Source organism: Neomonachus schauinslandi, chromosome 12, assembly GCF_002201575.2.
Source record: "Neomonachus schauinslandi chromosome 12, ASM220157v2, whole genome shotgun sequence".
NCBI classification, from domain to species: Eukaryota; Metazoa; Chordata; class Mammalia; order Carnivora; family Phocidae; genus Neomonachus; species Neomonachus schauinslandi.
This window is the reverse complement of record NC_058414.1, coordinates 18,381,018-18,397,332: the sequence shown is the minus strand read 5'-3', so window position 1 is coordinate 18,397,332 and position 16,315 is coordinate 18,381,018. Positions and strand designations below refer to the sequence as shown.

The 16,315-nt window shown below is 50.1% G+C and overlaps 1 protein-coding gene across 3 annotated transcripts in view; it reads right to left on the bottom strand.

Moving 5' to 3' along the window:
* Positions 1-16,315, bottom strand: part of ATXN7L1 (ataxin 7 like 1) — a 232,955-nt gene that overhangs the window by 145,688 nt on the left and 70,952 nt on the right. For all 3 annotated transcript variants that reach the window (XM_021682894.1, XM_021682895.1, XM_021682896.1), the window contains exon 3: positions 4,780-4,884. In XM_021682894.1, the coding sequence (XP_021538569.1) occupies positions 4,780-4,884 (105 nt within the window). The remainder of the gene's footprint in view (positions 1-4,779; positions 4,885-16,315) is intronic.

Sequence of the window (16,315 nt, the reverse complement as noted above, 5' to 3'; positions counted from 1 at the left end):
TCCAAAGCTAACAAACGGAAGAGTTGGAACTTGATTCCAAGCAGACTGACCCCAGAAAGGCTATTCCCAACCATATGCCAATCACATCATGGCAGCGTATCAAGCTACAACTTGGGCCGGACAGCTATGAGGGATAGGGATGCCTGCTGAGTGGGGTCGGGGCCTCCAAGGCGAGGCTTCTGTTTTCCCCTTTCTGTGACTATCCCTAAGTCACCTCATCAACTCACTGAAGAGACTTTAGAAACAAAGCAATCCCTCAAAATTCTAGATCTTCTGGGTAGAGGTTTAAAAGGCATCAAAAGGACCCTTGCACAGACTCAGGAAACAGACCTCAGAGGACCAACCCAGGTGGGGTGGCCCAGAAGGTGGCTCCCAGAGAGCCTCCCTCCGTGCCAAGCACAGGGTCTCACCCCTGGGCACACCTGCTTTTTATGCCTGGGACATCAGCGTGGGGCACAAACTCAGGAGCAAACACGAATGCAGAGTCCTGCGAGTGGGGACTCACATGACCTGTACTGGCAAGGCGGCCAAAACAGGATGGACCCTGGCAGGGACCCCAGAGAGGTACCCGGAGCTTCACGACATTCAGAGGAGGTGACACTGGGGCTAATGTAAATGTAAACCATATTTATAAAGCCAGATCCTCGGGACTCCTGGCAGGGTGATCATCTTCAGGCTGACAATTCTTGCCTCCAAGAGTATGCGAGGCTGAAGATGAATCACAGGCCAACGTCTATAGGCTGACCTCAGCACGCACATCCCCTGAGACAGGGCAAGAAATGAAGACAAGAAGCATTTGACCGTATCGGTTTTCCCATTTTTCATAAGAAACATTCAACTTAATAAGAAATAGCCACACTTTATTGACAATAATAGCTACCCTTGCTTTATTTCCTTACCATGTGCCAGGAAACTCTACTTTATCTCTGTTCCTCACAGTAACTGCGAGGCAAGAACTATCACCTTCATTTTAGAGGAAAGGGAGGCTCAGAAAGGTCATGCAATTAGCCCAACGTTACACAGATAGTAAATGTTAGTCAAGATTCTAACCTGGGTCTGTTTGACTCTGAAATTCATGATTTTTCCACTATGGCTTTCAATTTTTCACATTACTATCAACCTTCAAAGTCCCCAGAACCAACTGCCTTAAAAATACTCACACACACACACACACACACTGTGTACTTTTTTCAATTTAACTTAAAAAACCAGGACACCGAGATCTTGGACGCTGCCACGCACCCAACTCTCTCTCTCTATGCCAGTATCCATAAAATCCAGGAGCTGAATCACACGTGCTGTGAATGAGTAAGTTGCTAAGAGAACACACTATCCCGTCCCCTGTCATTTAAAAAGTGACAAGTCCAGGGTCTCAGGGCTGGGCACGGCTGAGCTGGGATTTGGCTCCAGGCATACTGGCCCCTAGGTATGTCCCTCCCAGTGCACCCTAGCTCGGCTTCCTGGGGTCAGGGCCCGTGATGGTGGGCTCATTTCTGGGTGCTGGGAATACAGAGCTGACAAGGCACATCCCTGGTCCTGAAAGGATCCGAGAGGCTGGTAGAGGGGCCGAGACAGTCCACAGATAACTGACGTGCATGGCAGAAGGTGTTGTGCACAGGAGAACAAAACTTGATGGCTACTAGGAGGGACAAATCACATCTAGTGGGGGGCAATGGGGCATGATGCCATGCAGGAACCCAGGCTCTGGGTGTATTTGCAAGAAGGTGCTTCCTACCAGTGATTCCGCACCAACAACTCCATGAGGCAGACAAGGTGGAGAGACAGAGGCAACCTGCTCGGGGTCACACAGTTAACATGAACTGCTTTGTCTGTCTTCCATCTCATGTCCTCTCCATTACAACAGACTTCAAATGCTGTTCTATGGACCCTTGGCAGGTTGGGAGTCAGGAGAGGCCAGGTAGGTGGGGCTCGAGCCGCTATACAAAGTTCAACTCCAATGGCTCTGCTTTGCATATATATTTGTAGATCGGGTTCTTCATGAGAGTCCTTTAAAAAAAAGCTCTGATAACAAAATAGGGTATGAAGACCTGTACTCCCAGGTACTAGGCCAGTGAATGGGGGCAGGTCCTGGAGTTTGGGCAGGGCAGGGAGGGCAGGGGATCCATGCAGAGGGGCAGTGAGGGACAATGGCTAAGCAAGCAGGCTACGTACGCCCCTCACTCTGGAGTGACACAGCCTGCATTCAAAATCAGGCTCTGCACCTGCCTAGCTTTGAGACCGTAGGCAAGGGGCTCCTGAGCCTTAGCTTCCTCACGTTCAAAACAGGGATCACACTGGTACCTGCTTCATAGGGCTGTTGAGAGGATTATACACTCAAAGATAGTGAAAGCACACGGCACAGTACCTGGCATTTAGCACAGTGTCATTCTTATTAACTTGTTGGAAATAGCGAGGCCAGTCATAGGAGATAAAACAGCAAGAAAATAAATATCATTAAACCACTGAAAGAATTCTCAGGGAAACTAAGAAATCCTCACTGCCCCCGAAGAATTGCTGTGGTTCTGAGCTCTGCCTTGCATTCTCCTGGTCTTGATAAATATGGGCTGTGAATCGGCAGGACACACACCTGAAAGACAAGGGAGGTTTTGCCGCCTCTATCTGCCGAGTTGCAGTTGTGTTCCCACCGCTACTCGTCAGCTGGTTTGGCAAGAAGCTCAACGGAGTCTGGGCTTCGAGTGATGAGGCCAGTCACCCCAATCCCCCAAACTCATTTACTGCCACTGCTCAGAGGAGATGGCCACAGAACCCTAGGTGGTCCCCCTGAGCTCGACTTGGCTCTTGAACCAAAAGGCCTAGAACAGAGGGAGGCAGGTGTACCAGCAGAGCCAAGCCCTCGAGACCTCTTTGACTGGCTAGATGAGGCCTCGCTTGGGCAGAACTCTGCAAGGCACAGAGGAGTCCCAGGTGCCTTTCTAGTTCCTTCCATCAGACTCTGCCAGTGAATTAAGTTGCCAGAGAAGGTTTTGACGCTCACGGGATTTTTGTCTGTCCCGTTCACAGCTGTATCCCAGTGCAGCACATCCCTGCAAATGAATGAGTGCCCATCATATTCGGGGTGCTCTAGCTGCTGCATCTTCACGAGACAAACAGAAGCAATCGGCCACATGGATTCCACGGTCATTCACTGAACAAACCAGCTGTGTGGGATCTTCCCGCCACTGCTCTGCTTTCTATTCCCTGACCTGTCGCCTCAGCTGTTAGCACCACCTCTGAGACTTCGACAGTTTCCCTTTGGGAAGGTCTGACCTTTTCTCTCCTCTTGGAGGAAGAGAGGGTCATTTGTTGCAGAGCAGTGAGCAAGAAGGTCAGCTCGTGCCGAGCACACAACTTGCTCCTTTCATGCTCAGTCTGCCAGAAACGAAAATGTTAGACCTAGAAGCACCTATGGAAATCACTCCTCATGGAAGAAAAAGAGAAACCAAGCTCACAGAGCTGGCTGCAGGGACGTCGGGGGACTGGGCCTCTACACAGAGCTCTGTATGGCACTTTATCTTGGGCCCTCTCTCTGCCTTGTGTAGGTAAGAAAGTTTTGGAAAGTGCCACTAAATCCTGAATCCTCTTTCTACAATATTAAAAACACAAAATATTCCCACTATGTATATAGAGGCACACATTGATACAGATTATATATATTTAGATATGGATATATCATATATACACATATTCATAAATGATATTAGAATACATAAAAACTATTCTAAAGGCCCAAAAACATTTACTGAGGAGCTTGGATAAGCAACTCCCTTCACTTTAAACCTATTTATTACAGAACAGTGACAACTGAAGGGGGTGGGGGAAAGTCGGAAACTCTGAGTGTGAGAAAGGGGAAATGTATAATTTACAAAAGCATACCCAATATTATTATTGCTTTGATTTTTTTTAGGCATGATATTTAATGTGCTTTGAGCTATCACAGTAAAAGGGGGCAGCGAGACATTATGTTCATCAAAAAGGGAGTGGGGCTTAAGTAGAAAGATTGGGAAAGCCTCTTCTGGGATTCACAGCTTTGGAAATCATCTGGTCCAACTCGCCGTTTAAAGATAAGGAAACTTCTATCCCACGAGGTTAAGTAACTGCCTGTCTGAGGTCAGTAGCTGTTTATGTGTTCCTGAGGTAGCAGTCCCGTGGACTTTATCTGTTCTATGTCCATGGCACCTACTCTGAAGGGGGGGTCTAGGGTTTGCTGTTGACCTACCAAAGGGAATTTATCACACCAAGGATGTAAAGATACGGAGGGAAAGTAAGTTCCCAAACACAAACAAAAAGCATTCTTGCAGAGAGAGAGAAACTGAACCTGAGGCTGTAAGAACCAGGCATTTCCTGCGGCAGCAGCCCAAGAGCCCCCTGAGTCCCAGCCCCTCTGGGGGTAAACCCTGGGAGACAGTCTGGCCCCCTCTTTCAGGGATGTCGGGCTGCAGGTGTGATTCCTCAAGCCACCGCTCTGCCCTTCTCCTTTGGTCACCTTGGGAGGCCCCCGGCAGGTTGGGCGGATGGCTTCAGTCTGGTCCCATTTCCCTAAACAAGTTGCAGGTTTTCTCTCATTTGCTCTGACAGGGCGGAGCATTTCCGAAGGGGGACTACAGCTCCGAAAATCGTTCCCCTGTGAGCAGAGGCAGAGCGGCAGGAAGAACTTCCCCGCTGCCTCAGGCTGAGGCAGGCATACCGGGGCCGACCCCGGGCCGTCCCGGAGCCAAAGGGGGGCGACGGTGGCGGGAGCGGCGGCTGCGAACGTGCGGCGGGGTGCGGGGGTCCACTTACCGCAGTGCGCCTGGAAAACCTGTGGCTTGACGGCCTGATTGCAGGCACTGCACACTACGAGATAGAAGTCGTCATGTGCGGGATAGTGGCCAAATAAGTGCATATCTGTGGGGGAAATGAAAACACGGTGTTTTGAAAAAAGCAATTAAGTCTCAGAAGGTCTACTGTTTCCTCTCGCAATTTCCTCAAGGACAGGGTTTCAAACGAGACGCGCAGAAAGGCAACGATCTTTACTAAAGGGAACATGGTCTGTGCTAGCGCGGCTCCCAGCTCGCACAGAAGCTGCAGCCTCACGGCCCCCCCCGACCCCACGTCGTCGCCCCTGGAGGTGGCCGCTGTAACCCTCGGTGTGGACAGCGCGGGGTGGGGGGGCTGCCCCGAGTCCTGTGCCGTAGGGAGTTACCTCGCCCCGAGACAGAGCCCACGTGTTAGCTGGCACCCAATGGGGCTCTAGCTATTTGAGGATGGGGGGGCTCCCCCAAACCCATTTTAGCAGAGGTCTCTCAGGTGGGTTGGGGGGCAGGAGGCCTGCGAGAGCCGCTGCCTGCATTTCCCCACCACCTGAGGGAGACCTCACAGTCTCCCAGTTACCTGTTCCTCATCTGCCCGATATTTACGGAGCGCCTAAGTGCCAGGCACCAAGCTGGTGCCGGGCCGACGGATGAATGCCAGCAAGGGCCCTGCTCTCCTGGAGCGTCCGGAGGCAGAAGAGAGAAATACTAGACAGATCACCGCACAAGTCAGCATGTGGTTCTCACTGGGGTACGTGCAGGGGGTATTTTGGCTGAGACCTCGGGATGCGTGGGGTTCAACAAAGGCCGGGGGGTGCAGGGAGGAAGGTTCGGGGTCTGCCAAGGTAGGAAGTGTGTCGGAGGAACCTTTTGGCTGGAACAGGAGCACAAGGGGAGAGCCCAGAAGCTGTAAGCCTTGCGGACCAAGTAAGGATTTTGAACGTGACTTTATAAAAACAAGGGAGCTACTGAAGGCTTTTAAGCAAACGAGTGACATGATCAGCTATACACTGTTAAAAAATCAGGTGTGAGGCTCAAGGGACACAAATGCATACATCCACACAAAAACTCATCCACGCATGTTCATAGTAGCATTATTCACAACAGCCAAGAAGTGGGAACAACCCAGATAGATGTCCATCAACCGGTGAAAGGATAAACAAATTGCATGCTAAGCGGACAACGGAATACTACTCAGCCATGAAAAGGAATGAGGTGCTGACCCTTGCTACAACATGGATGACGCTTGAAGACATTATGTGAAGTGAAAGGAGCCAGACACAAAAGGCCACATGTTGTAGGATTCCATTTGTCCAGATCAGGCAAATTTAGAGAGACAAAAATTAGATTTGTGCCTGGCTTGGTCTGGGGGGCCTGAAAGGGGTTGGGGGTGCTGTTACGGGGTTCAGGGTTTCTTTTGGGGGTGACAAAAATGTTCTAAGACGGATGGTGGTGATGGTTGTACAATCTTGTGAATATACTACAAACCACCGGCTCATACACTTTCCATGGGTGAATTTGTACAGTGTGTAAATAAAAGTTGTCAAAAAAGAAAGTTAGGTTCTGAGGACACATGATCACATCTCCCTGTGTACCACTGGGTGCACACGGAGCCCCAGGGGCACCTGGCCTTGCCTCCGCTCAGCCCACCAGCTCTAGAGTCGCTCCAGAATCACACAGAGCAGGAAGCTTGGGAGCACCGACACGGCTGACAGAGGAATTAAAAGACCGTGTATGCACGAGCATGCTTTCTGTGGCAAAGCTCCTGAACTTCCTCACCCCACCCCCCAAGCCTCATTTTCTAGACTCGACCTGTGTCTTTCACAAAGAACCGGCAAACGCAGCAAGGTTCCCCCAGCTGCAGAGCTAGGTCCCAGGGAAGAGCCGAGTCCCTCATGATGTGGGGACGGCTCATTCATCACCCAGCAAATGCTTTCACAGGGGCAGTCTCAGCGCTGCGTCCTTGGAGCAGCCCCACCACCCGGAGAGAAGCAGAACGGACACGTTTGTCACCGGGCAAGGGGCTGAGTCCCGCACTGCCCCGGAGGAGGCGTGTGGCTACGAGGATGCCACCGGCTCTGGCCGCAGCAGGTCCTCCTCGAACTGCAGGTGCATGTGGGCCCGCTCACCTCTGCCGCGGTGACGGGTGGGGCTGGGGACGCAGGCCCTCTGAATTTCTCACTCGTCGGTGGCCCTGTGCGCGGCCTGTTATTTCCCCTCTCTAGGACTTTCCTCTGTTTCCACTTCTGACTAAGACTTGTTACCGCAGGGGAACGTTATTAGTCAGTACCTGGTGGGTGGGAGGCCCGAGGAAAGAGAGGCTGAGAAAGAACCCAGCTGTGACAAGGGTCCTGAAGCATGAGGAGGTCCATGCTGGGCCCACCCACTGTGTCCGGGGCCCCTGGTTCAAGCACCACAGAGTGGAGGGGATGTGTGTCGGTGTCCTTAACTGGGATACCACTTGGTTCTACTCTTTATTATAGGTTATTTTTATAATACATGTTCTTTCTTTTTTTTAATAACAAAAGTGATCCACGTTCTTTGAAGATACATTTGAAAAATGCAAAAAAGGGGTGCCTGGGTGGCTCGGTCGTTAAGCATCTGCCTTTGGCTCAGGTCATGATCCCAGAGTCCTGGGATCCAGCCCCGCATCGGGCTCCCTGCTCCACCGGAAGCCTGCTTCTCCCTCTCCCCCTCCCTCTGCTTGTGTTCCCTCTCTCGCTGTGTCTCTCTCTGTCAAATAAATAAATAAAAAATTAAAAAAAAAAGAAAAATGCAAAAAAGCCAGAAAAAAAAAATCACTGGCAACTTTATTAAACATTTTGCATCTCATTTAGATTTAGTCACATTTTACATCCGGGAACATGTGAAACCAGGAGCTGGTGAGGGCTAAGACTTACTTATTGATTCGACAACCATTTACTGAGGGGCCTTACATCCTTTCTGCAATAGATTAAGCTATGCAGGAACAGAAGAAATGTATGAATTAAAAACACAAGGGTGAACAAAAATGTCTTGAGTGCCTACTGTGTGCAGGAAGCTGTGCGGCGTCCGAGAAGCGGAGACTGCAGAGTGTGGGGGCGACCGCCCCTCTGCCCCTCTGTCGTCTGTTGTGCACACCTGCTCACCTGTCGGAGTGCTCTCGGGACTCCCGCTTCTTCTGTAATCCTTCAGAAATCTGCAGCACCCACCCCCACCCCCACCCCCAAGGGACACATACTCCTCTCCGGTCATGAGTTAGGCTAGCCAGAGGCTGGCCGCAGGGCTGTGCGTGCGTGCGTGCGTGCGTGCGTACGTGCGTACACGCGCGCTCCCCTTCACGCTCTCCGCTCCACTGAGACCCTTCTTGGTTTCCTCTAGGGCAGTTTCAACCTTCCCCACGTTGGCTAAAAGTATGTCTCCCATGTAAAGTTAAAGGACCTGCTTGCCTGCCTGATTATTCCTCAGTCGGCCGACTACAGGCTGCCCGGGTTCTGAGCGCCCGGCAGATGGGGAGCAAGATAAGGGCCCTTGACCTCTCAGAAGACCACCACCTCACGTAGCCTGGCCATCACAGTCGGGGTGCTGTTTGCTTGGGGATGGAGGAAGGTAGGGCAGAACTGAAAACAATTACGCCCGGCACAATGCTAGGTATTCTATTCATTAATTTCCGCTCTCTCTTTTTTTTTTTAATTTTTTTTTTTTTATTTATTTGCGAGAGAGAGAATGAGAGACAGAAAGCATGAGAGGGGAGTGGGTCAGAGGGAGAAGCAGACTCCCTGCCGAGCAGGGAGCCCGATGTGGGACTCGATCCCGGGACTCCAGGATCATGACCCGAGCCGAAGGCAGTCGCCCAACCAACTGAGCCACCCAGGCGCCCCGCTCTCTCTCAACTTACTGCCCAAACAACACATTCAGTGCACAGCTGAAGAGAGCAACAGTGGTGTGCTGAAGTGGGCTTGTCCCAGCACGTCTCTCCTCAGTTCATTCAGTGATTTCAAGGTGGTAGCTTGAAATCAGCCTTCGTGGGAGTATTTACACCATGGAAAGGGGCACAGAGTACAAATCAGGGCTGGTCTTTCGGAGAGCCGGTTTTCAAGCATTTACCAGAGCACCACTGAATAAAGATGAGAAAACAGGGAAAAAGTGAAACCACCTGCAAGGAGACCACCCCGGGGTAGCCACCATTGAGAGGTTAATATGGATCCTTCTCGACTTTGTGATGTGATAACATTATCTTGGTTAATCCTCATAATGAATCGAGAAAGTTGCCATCATCTTCGCTTTCCAGGGCAGGAAACAAAGGTAATTTGCTTGAGATCTCGGGGCGCTGATTTGTAAACTGGGCTGAGATGCCAGGACACAATGACTCTAAAGACAATGCTCCCTCCTCAGCAAAAGGCTGCTTCCTTCCTTGATAGAGCAAAAATCCCATTTCACAGATGAAAAAACCAGTTTGGAAGGGTCTCCTGGGCGACTAACAGGCTTTCCCAAGGCTCAGGGGGAGTCACTGGCATGAGCACAGGCCTGGAGTCAGAAGGAGGGATTTTTTTGTACAAGGCTCATGGTTGTGCAAGCTCAGGGAAGGTGCCCAACCTCTCTGACTGTCAGTTTCCTCATCTATGAAATGGGGCTCACAGTTCACGGGGTTGCTGTGATGGTTCGTGAAAGGTCATGTTTTCTTCCACCAGGGATCCAGGAGAGTGTGGAGAAAGCCTTAACCAAGCTCATCTCTCCTACCTTCCAGAACTAACCGACTCTTTCTCCATTGGGAGAGTCCTTGCTCCAGGCAACACATCCTTTGTGTCTCCCTCACGACCACTCACAGCAGACTTCCCGGGGAAGCCCGGGGGTCCCTCCCACCTACAGAATTTGCACACGTGCGTGGACTGATGAGGGCCTTTGGGAGGGCTCTCTCTGGCTGTGGCTGGGTTCTAAGAAAGCATGTGCACAAAAATGATGAGACTTTGCCCAGTTTCAAACAAAGTGTTCAACCATCTCCCAGAGAAAGCCAAATCTCTCCGTTTTGCCTCATTTTGCCCCTGCAAATAAAACAACTGTAGGTCAGATAGGGCACTATCGCAGAGGTGACCTTAGTCATGCACCTGGCCTGAGAGAGCAGGGAGGGAGCAAACTCCATCAGCTCCATTTTGCAGATAAGGGAAATAGGTACACTTGCTTCTAGGCCGGTATTTTTTGGTTTTTGACCCCAACCCACTATACACATATACATATCTCTCTATCCTCCCTCCCTCCCTCCCTTCCTTCCTTTCTTCCATCTATCCATCCATCCATCATCTCTCCTTGGAACATGTACATTACGCTCTGATATGTTCTGTTCTACTCATTTCTTTTTGTTTCATATTCTACTTCATTTAAAAAATGCTCATTGCTTTAAAAAAGTGCTCATTGAGATTTCAAAATTTCAGGACTCCTTAATAGGTCACAACTCAAAGTTTGAAAAACACTTCTCAAGGCAATCCAGCGAGTCAGGGCCTGAGCTCAGCCTGAGAGTTCACTGGGGATTTAGAGCAGTCTGAGCTGGTCCTCAGTGGTCACGTGGGAATTTGGAGCCCTGAACTGAATCATTAGTGCCAATCCTATGCTGGAGCCCGCTGTACAAGCTCACAAGAGTTGACTGTATCTTCCGATCTCAGCATTCAGGGAGGCATGTGGGTAGCTTAAATCAGCCAAGGTGGGAATATTTACACCACGTGAATCAGTGTCCACCATAAGCCAGAGAGAGCTGGGTTCTTCTCTTGGAGAGCTGGCTATTTAAACATTTAAACCACTGACGAACACCCATTCTGCCATCACTCTTCCCTGTGTTAACTTCCCTAATTACAAAAATGGAGAAAATTATATTCATCATCTACCACAGTGGGATGCAGAGAGTCTTCTGTGAACTTGGGAGGAAATCATTATATTAATATAAAGTTATGGTTGGGGTACTGATCATGAACCCAAGAACCCACACACAACGGAGCCAGGTATATGTGTGGATCACTTTCTGTATCCAATGAGCACATAGAGGCCACGGGTCCGTGGTCTGGTGGCTAGAAGGGGGTGGGGTTGGTGGAGTGGGAATAGCAGGGAGTCGAGAATTAAGTTACTGGAGTTCTTTCCAATGTCTGTCAACTTAATGCATACTTATTGAGGGTTATTTACAGAGGTTACTCACAGATTTGGCTCATGGTATTAACCTAATGCTGCTTATAAATTTATCGCAGGCTATTCTCAGTGCCTCGATTTAAAGCGGGCACTCCTTTACTTCTCTTACCTAACTACTGCTAAAATGCTCATTTGTGGCAGAGTCAACTGTCAATTGCATTCATGCTATCAGTGTAGGCTGGCAACCTCGGCCTGCTTACGGACGGCCTCACGCTCCCTAAATGCACCCCACCTCCAGACAGCCCAGGAGGGAGGGAGGGGACAGAGCTCAGCTGTGATGGCAGGAGAGAGACAGTTTAGGAAAACAGAATGATTTCTATGAAAGTAAAACAGTAACTCTGATGTCCTGGTGTAGCTGGTTGACTCTTTCTTAAGTCAATACCTAAAAGAAATTGGCCGGATAGGAGTAGCATTTTATTCCAGATACACAGCTTTTTGAGGGGAGCACTTTCGACACGCAAAGCCACGTGTGTGCATGAACTTCTGTTGCATCCAGTCCTCACGATCGGAAAATGGCTGTAGTTAAGGAAAAGGCAGTGTGACATCTCCAATCCGCTATTTGTACAGGATGTGTTGCTAAGAAGGGAAGACAGCTGTTTTTGTGGATTCGGGATCAAACTAGATGCTGTGTGCTTTTGAATTTGCCCCTGGACGCTTTCCAGAGCCCAACATTCCGACATTATGAAGCAACAACCGGTTGCAAGCCCAGAAGATGAAAAAGTTGAGAAGGCATGAGTCAGGATTGATGCCTTCCCTCTGCGAGTGGGAATGCCGAGCGGAGCGCAGGCTGTAACGGAGAAGCTGCAAGAAGCAGACTTGCTTTGAAGGCAGTGGGACAGCTTATCAGCCGTCGGTGATATCTATGCTCGCTAGAGAAAATCCCACAGGGCGGAAAGGAAGACAGCAAAACAGAACGCTGAATTTCAGTTTCCATTTAAAAAAAAAAAAAAAGCCCCAGAAAATGTCCTTCAGTTTCCCCCAGAAGTCCGGTCCAGGGTTGGGAAACCACCCTAGTTGCTATAGGAATTATAAAAACGTCAAGGTAGCCATTGCCATAATACTCTATTATAACAACAATTTCCTGTAATTTAAAAAGTGATGCTTCCCTTTTAACGGACTCCAAAAAACTACTGTAATGAACAAAAAATTGAGGTTGTATTATGTAATTGTGACCCACCACACCCTTTCCAGGAAGGTGAACGTGAGCCCTGAGATGCACGCCTCTGCCCATGGGAGACAGCTGGACACACAGGGCTCGGTAGGATCTCAGGGACAGCCGACCCTGTGACCGCCGCTGGGGAGCCGGGAGCCGCCGGACTTCCTTGGAAAACTACCAGAAAGATGAGCTGGTGGCTGGCAGAGGTGGCGATTTGTGGGCTTCCCCTTACGTAAACTCAAACAGGCGAAATTGTTGGGAAGAACAGTCACTGTGGTTCAAAGACACACATGACTGCCTCCAAGCGGATTCTGATCCGGACGCAGAAGGGCACCTACAGGAACGAAGCGTGCCACCTCGGGAGGGGTGCTCTTCATGCTGGGAGAGGCTGCTCCGGAGCGCGTTCCTGTCCCCCATTAATCTTAATACGCTCATTACACAGTTTTTATTAATTCGTCTTTTCTCTCTGCCGGTGGAGTTTTCGGCTGCATTTTAATCACTTGTGTCAAATGGAAAGCTTGAGGGGATATAAAAAATGTTTCTCCTTTGCTCTGACAGCGTGATTCTATGTGTTCCTGAACTCCAAAATCTCCTTAAATTCAGACATCAAAACAACGTGGGGTCTTCAAAGCAATGACCTCAGACCCAATACCTCCCACTTCCCCGGTAGAATGTTGAACTCCCCTCTAGGAAAATGAAAAAAAAAAAAATGCGGTCACTTTCCATCTTTCAGATCTCTGAAAACCCAGGGCCTGACTGTGAGGGCTTCAAAAACAATGAAATCTGGAAACGGAAACTTGACAGGAGGACTAGAAAGCAAGCAGCAGCAGTGAGCTCTTCAGCATCAATGAGGGCGGGCGGGCGAGCGTGCGCGGGCGGCGGGCACAGAGCCTTTCTTCTCTGACAGACCAGGACTAAAGGGGCCCCCAGCCTCCTCATGCTGTGGCTGGGCCGGAAGGCACCCCCCCTGCCCCCCCGCCCTGCAAGGCTGCAGCCGGGAGCGAGGCCTGGTAGCAGGTGGATGCTCCCCGTGATGCTGTGTGAACCATCCCCAACCCAACCAACCCACAAACCCCTGCCAACAGGGCCATGGCCTCGGCCACGTGAGACAGCTTAATCCCTCCCCGCTCAGAAGGGCCTTCAACACCCATGCAGTCACGCTGTGTGGGGTGAGGGGGGCTGCTCCCTGGGCCTCAGGCTTCCAGCTGGCCCCTCTCAGCAGACTCTCCTCTGGCTTCCCCTCAGATCCAGCAGAACTCCCATCCTGCTGCACAAGGAAGGGTGGTGGGATGCAGCTGGACCCAGGGGGAGACTATACTCCAGGGTTTAGAACAAAACCTGTGAGACATGGGCCTCGTACAATGCAGGGCCCCAGAGCTGGGCCCCGGAGTCAGGCCACCTTGAGTCCAAATCCTGACTCTGCATTTGGCATGACAATCCCCTCTAAACTGTTTTGCTCATCTGGAACTAAAGGACACACGTGTGAAGGGGCTGGCACACAGTAAGGATATAAGGAACAATATACTATTATCTCTGGCCTTCTTCCTGTCTCTCCGACTCACCCATGCCCTCCTCTGGGAAGCCTTCTCTGCCTCCCCCAGAGGAGAGGCAGAGTCAACCCCCCTCCCAGTGTGCCCTCCACATGTGCCCACAGCTCCCAGGCTATACCAGAGCACGTGGCTTACACCTCTCTCACCAGACTGGGATCTTCTCGAGGACAGAAACTGTGACTCAGTGCCCTTTCTATCTCTACAGCCAAACAGTCTGGCCCGTGGTAGCTGCTTAATAAATGTCAATTAGTTCATGAGGCGGAAGGTCCCAAGAAGTTGATTTACTTTCTCTTTTCTCTTCCTTCAAAGGGGGAAGTTGTAAATGATAATAAATTGCCCTAATATCCATGCTGCTATCTAAGATTATGGGGCTAATAACTATGTCTATTTGTTCGTTCATGAGCTCCTTGGAAGACAAGTGCTGCCCAAATTTAAGAAGAATTTAAGAAGTGCCAGGTGGGCCATCATAGTGAAGAAGTGGTTAATTCCTGTCCCTCACTGTGCCAGAGTCACGAAGGTTGCATCCTTCCCTGTCTGGCAAATACGGCTGCTCCCCATTCCACCTCCAGTGATGGCCCCCTCAGAGCCAGCATTTGGGGTGGGCTTAGGGGTGTTTACTGAGTGCTCCCCCGGTCTCATTTTCTATTTCCTCATCCTGGGGCTGTAAAGTGTCTTGTATATCAAGGCAGTGAGTGATCTAGGGCCTGGAAGATCGAGACTTCCCCCAGTCCTTCCTGCTTCAGCCCTTTCCCATCTGACACTGGACCAACACAGTAGCCAGGCTCAGCCCAGGGCCCACTGAGTGATCTGAGGCCAACCTGGCAGAGGATCTACCAGGTCAGCAATGACCCCGGTAGCTACGAAAGTCATTTTGCAAAGGGCTCCCCTTTGCCTCTACAGGGCTTAGGCAACAATGCCAACAATTTGTCCCTAAAAATGTTGCCCGGGATATAAACCCAGTCCTGACTCCCTTTCCAGCAGCCACAGGGACACCCAGGCTCCTCCCTGTCCAGTCACACACATCCTTCTCCGCCATTCCAGCCAGGTCGGCTGGTGGCTTCTGGCCTGACATCCCCACCTCTGGCCCTCAGGACAGATGAGGGACATGTAACCACTCTGGCAGGTTGCTGAGTCCTGATAAGGTGTCCTATGCTTAGAGCAAGGGCTGCTTGTGTTCAGAGATCAGCCAGAGGGGCAGGACAGCCTCCAACCCCCTTTGCCATGTCGGCCCCAGTGCCCTGGCCCAGTGAGAGAAATGTTCTGTGGAGAGGACAAGGGTGGATATAGCACATTCAGCCAAAGGCCTGCTATGTAAAAACTGTATAGTTCACTATGACTCAACTAGAGAGAGAAGCATCAACCTACTGGGGGAAATTCTAGTCCCTTCCTCCAGGGGACCAGGCCTCAGGTAAGTAGAAGGGCCTGTGAATGTTTTGGAGTGGCTGCAAGTCATCACCAGACTCCCTCCTTTCCTCTCAGGTTCTCCCACCTGGGTTGTTAGGTATGTATGTATGTATGTATTTGAGAGAGAGAGAGAGAGAGAACGTGTGAAAGTCGGGGGAGGAGCAGAGAGAGAGAGAATCTTCAAGGAGACTCCTCCCTGAGCCCAGAGCCCAACATGGGACTCGATGTCACGACCCTGAGATCATGACCTGAGCCAAAACCAAGAATCAAATGCTTAACTGACTGAACCACCCAGGTGCCCCTCCCACCTGGGTCATTTAAATGTTTAAATATTCACCTAAATCTTTATGCCCACATTACCTTCAACTTGAGGACTACAGTTGAGATAATAGTTGTTTTCACAAAATGAGTAGGCCTCCTTGGGTAATTTTCCTCAATTCTTCTTCAGTAGGCTTTGTTTGGAATAGGCTTTTCCTACCTTGAGCCTCATTCAGGATAGGAAATTTAAGAGCTGGTCTGAGTGAGGCCTGTTTCCAGTTCATTCTGGGGTCACTCCTTCCACCCCCATCCTGGGCATCTCTTGTGTCTAGGTTGGGTCTCCTGGTGCAGTCTGTGATGCCCTCCCTCCTTCTATCCCCCACCCAAGAGAGATCATGAGAGGTGGAGGTAGGTGCCATATTTCAAGGAAGAGGGCAGTGGATTGGGGATGAGGAGGTGATAATGGCTTTCCTTATAAGACAGGGATGGTAAAAAATAATTTCCAGACTGTACAGAGCACTGCTATGAAGAATTACTTAAAGGGTCAAGGGGATATCAATGGAAACATCTTCTTTGGTGCCTTTTCATATAGGACAGTCTACCTTCTTGTTGTGGCAATCTGACAGAGTCTGGAGGATGGACTAACCAGTCCCTTAATTCCTTTCTAGCTCTTCAGTTATGATGAAGGTCCAACAGGGAGTGTGTCAGGAGAAAGATGGCCAAGAAGGAGGGGAGGATGCCACATTTATGTTACAAAGGAAATCTCTAGAAAAGGTAAATCAAGCACGAAATCCTAGTGGCTTATTCTTAAGAGGAGTTAGTGAGGGCCATCTATTTGTTGGTCTATCTTTATCTCATCTCCCATATCTTTCACATCAATCATCCAATATTGATATATTGATCACATTTATCCTACCTACCTACTTACCTACCTCTCTTATCTATCTTCTATGTCTATCATTTCTTTCTTTCTTTCTTTCTTTCTTTCTTTCTTTCTTTCTTTCTTT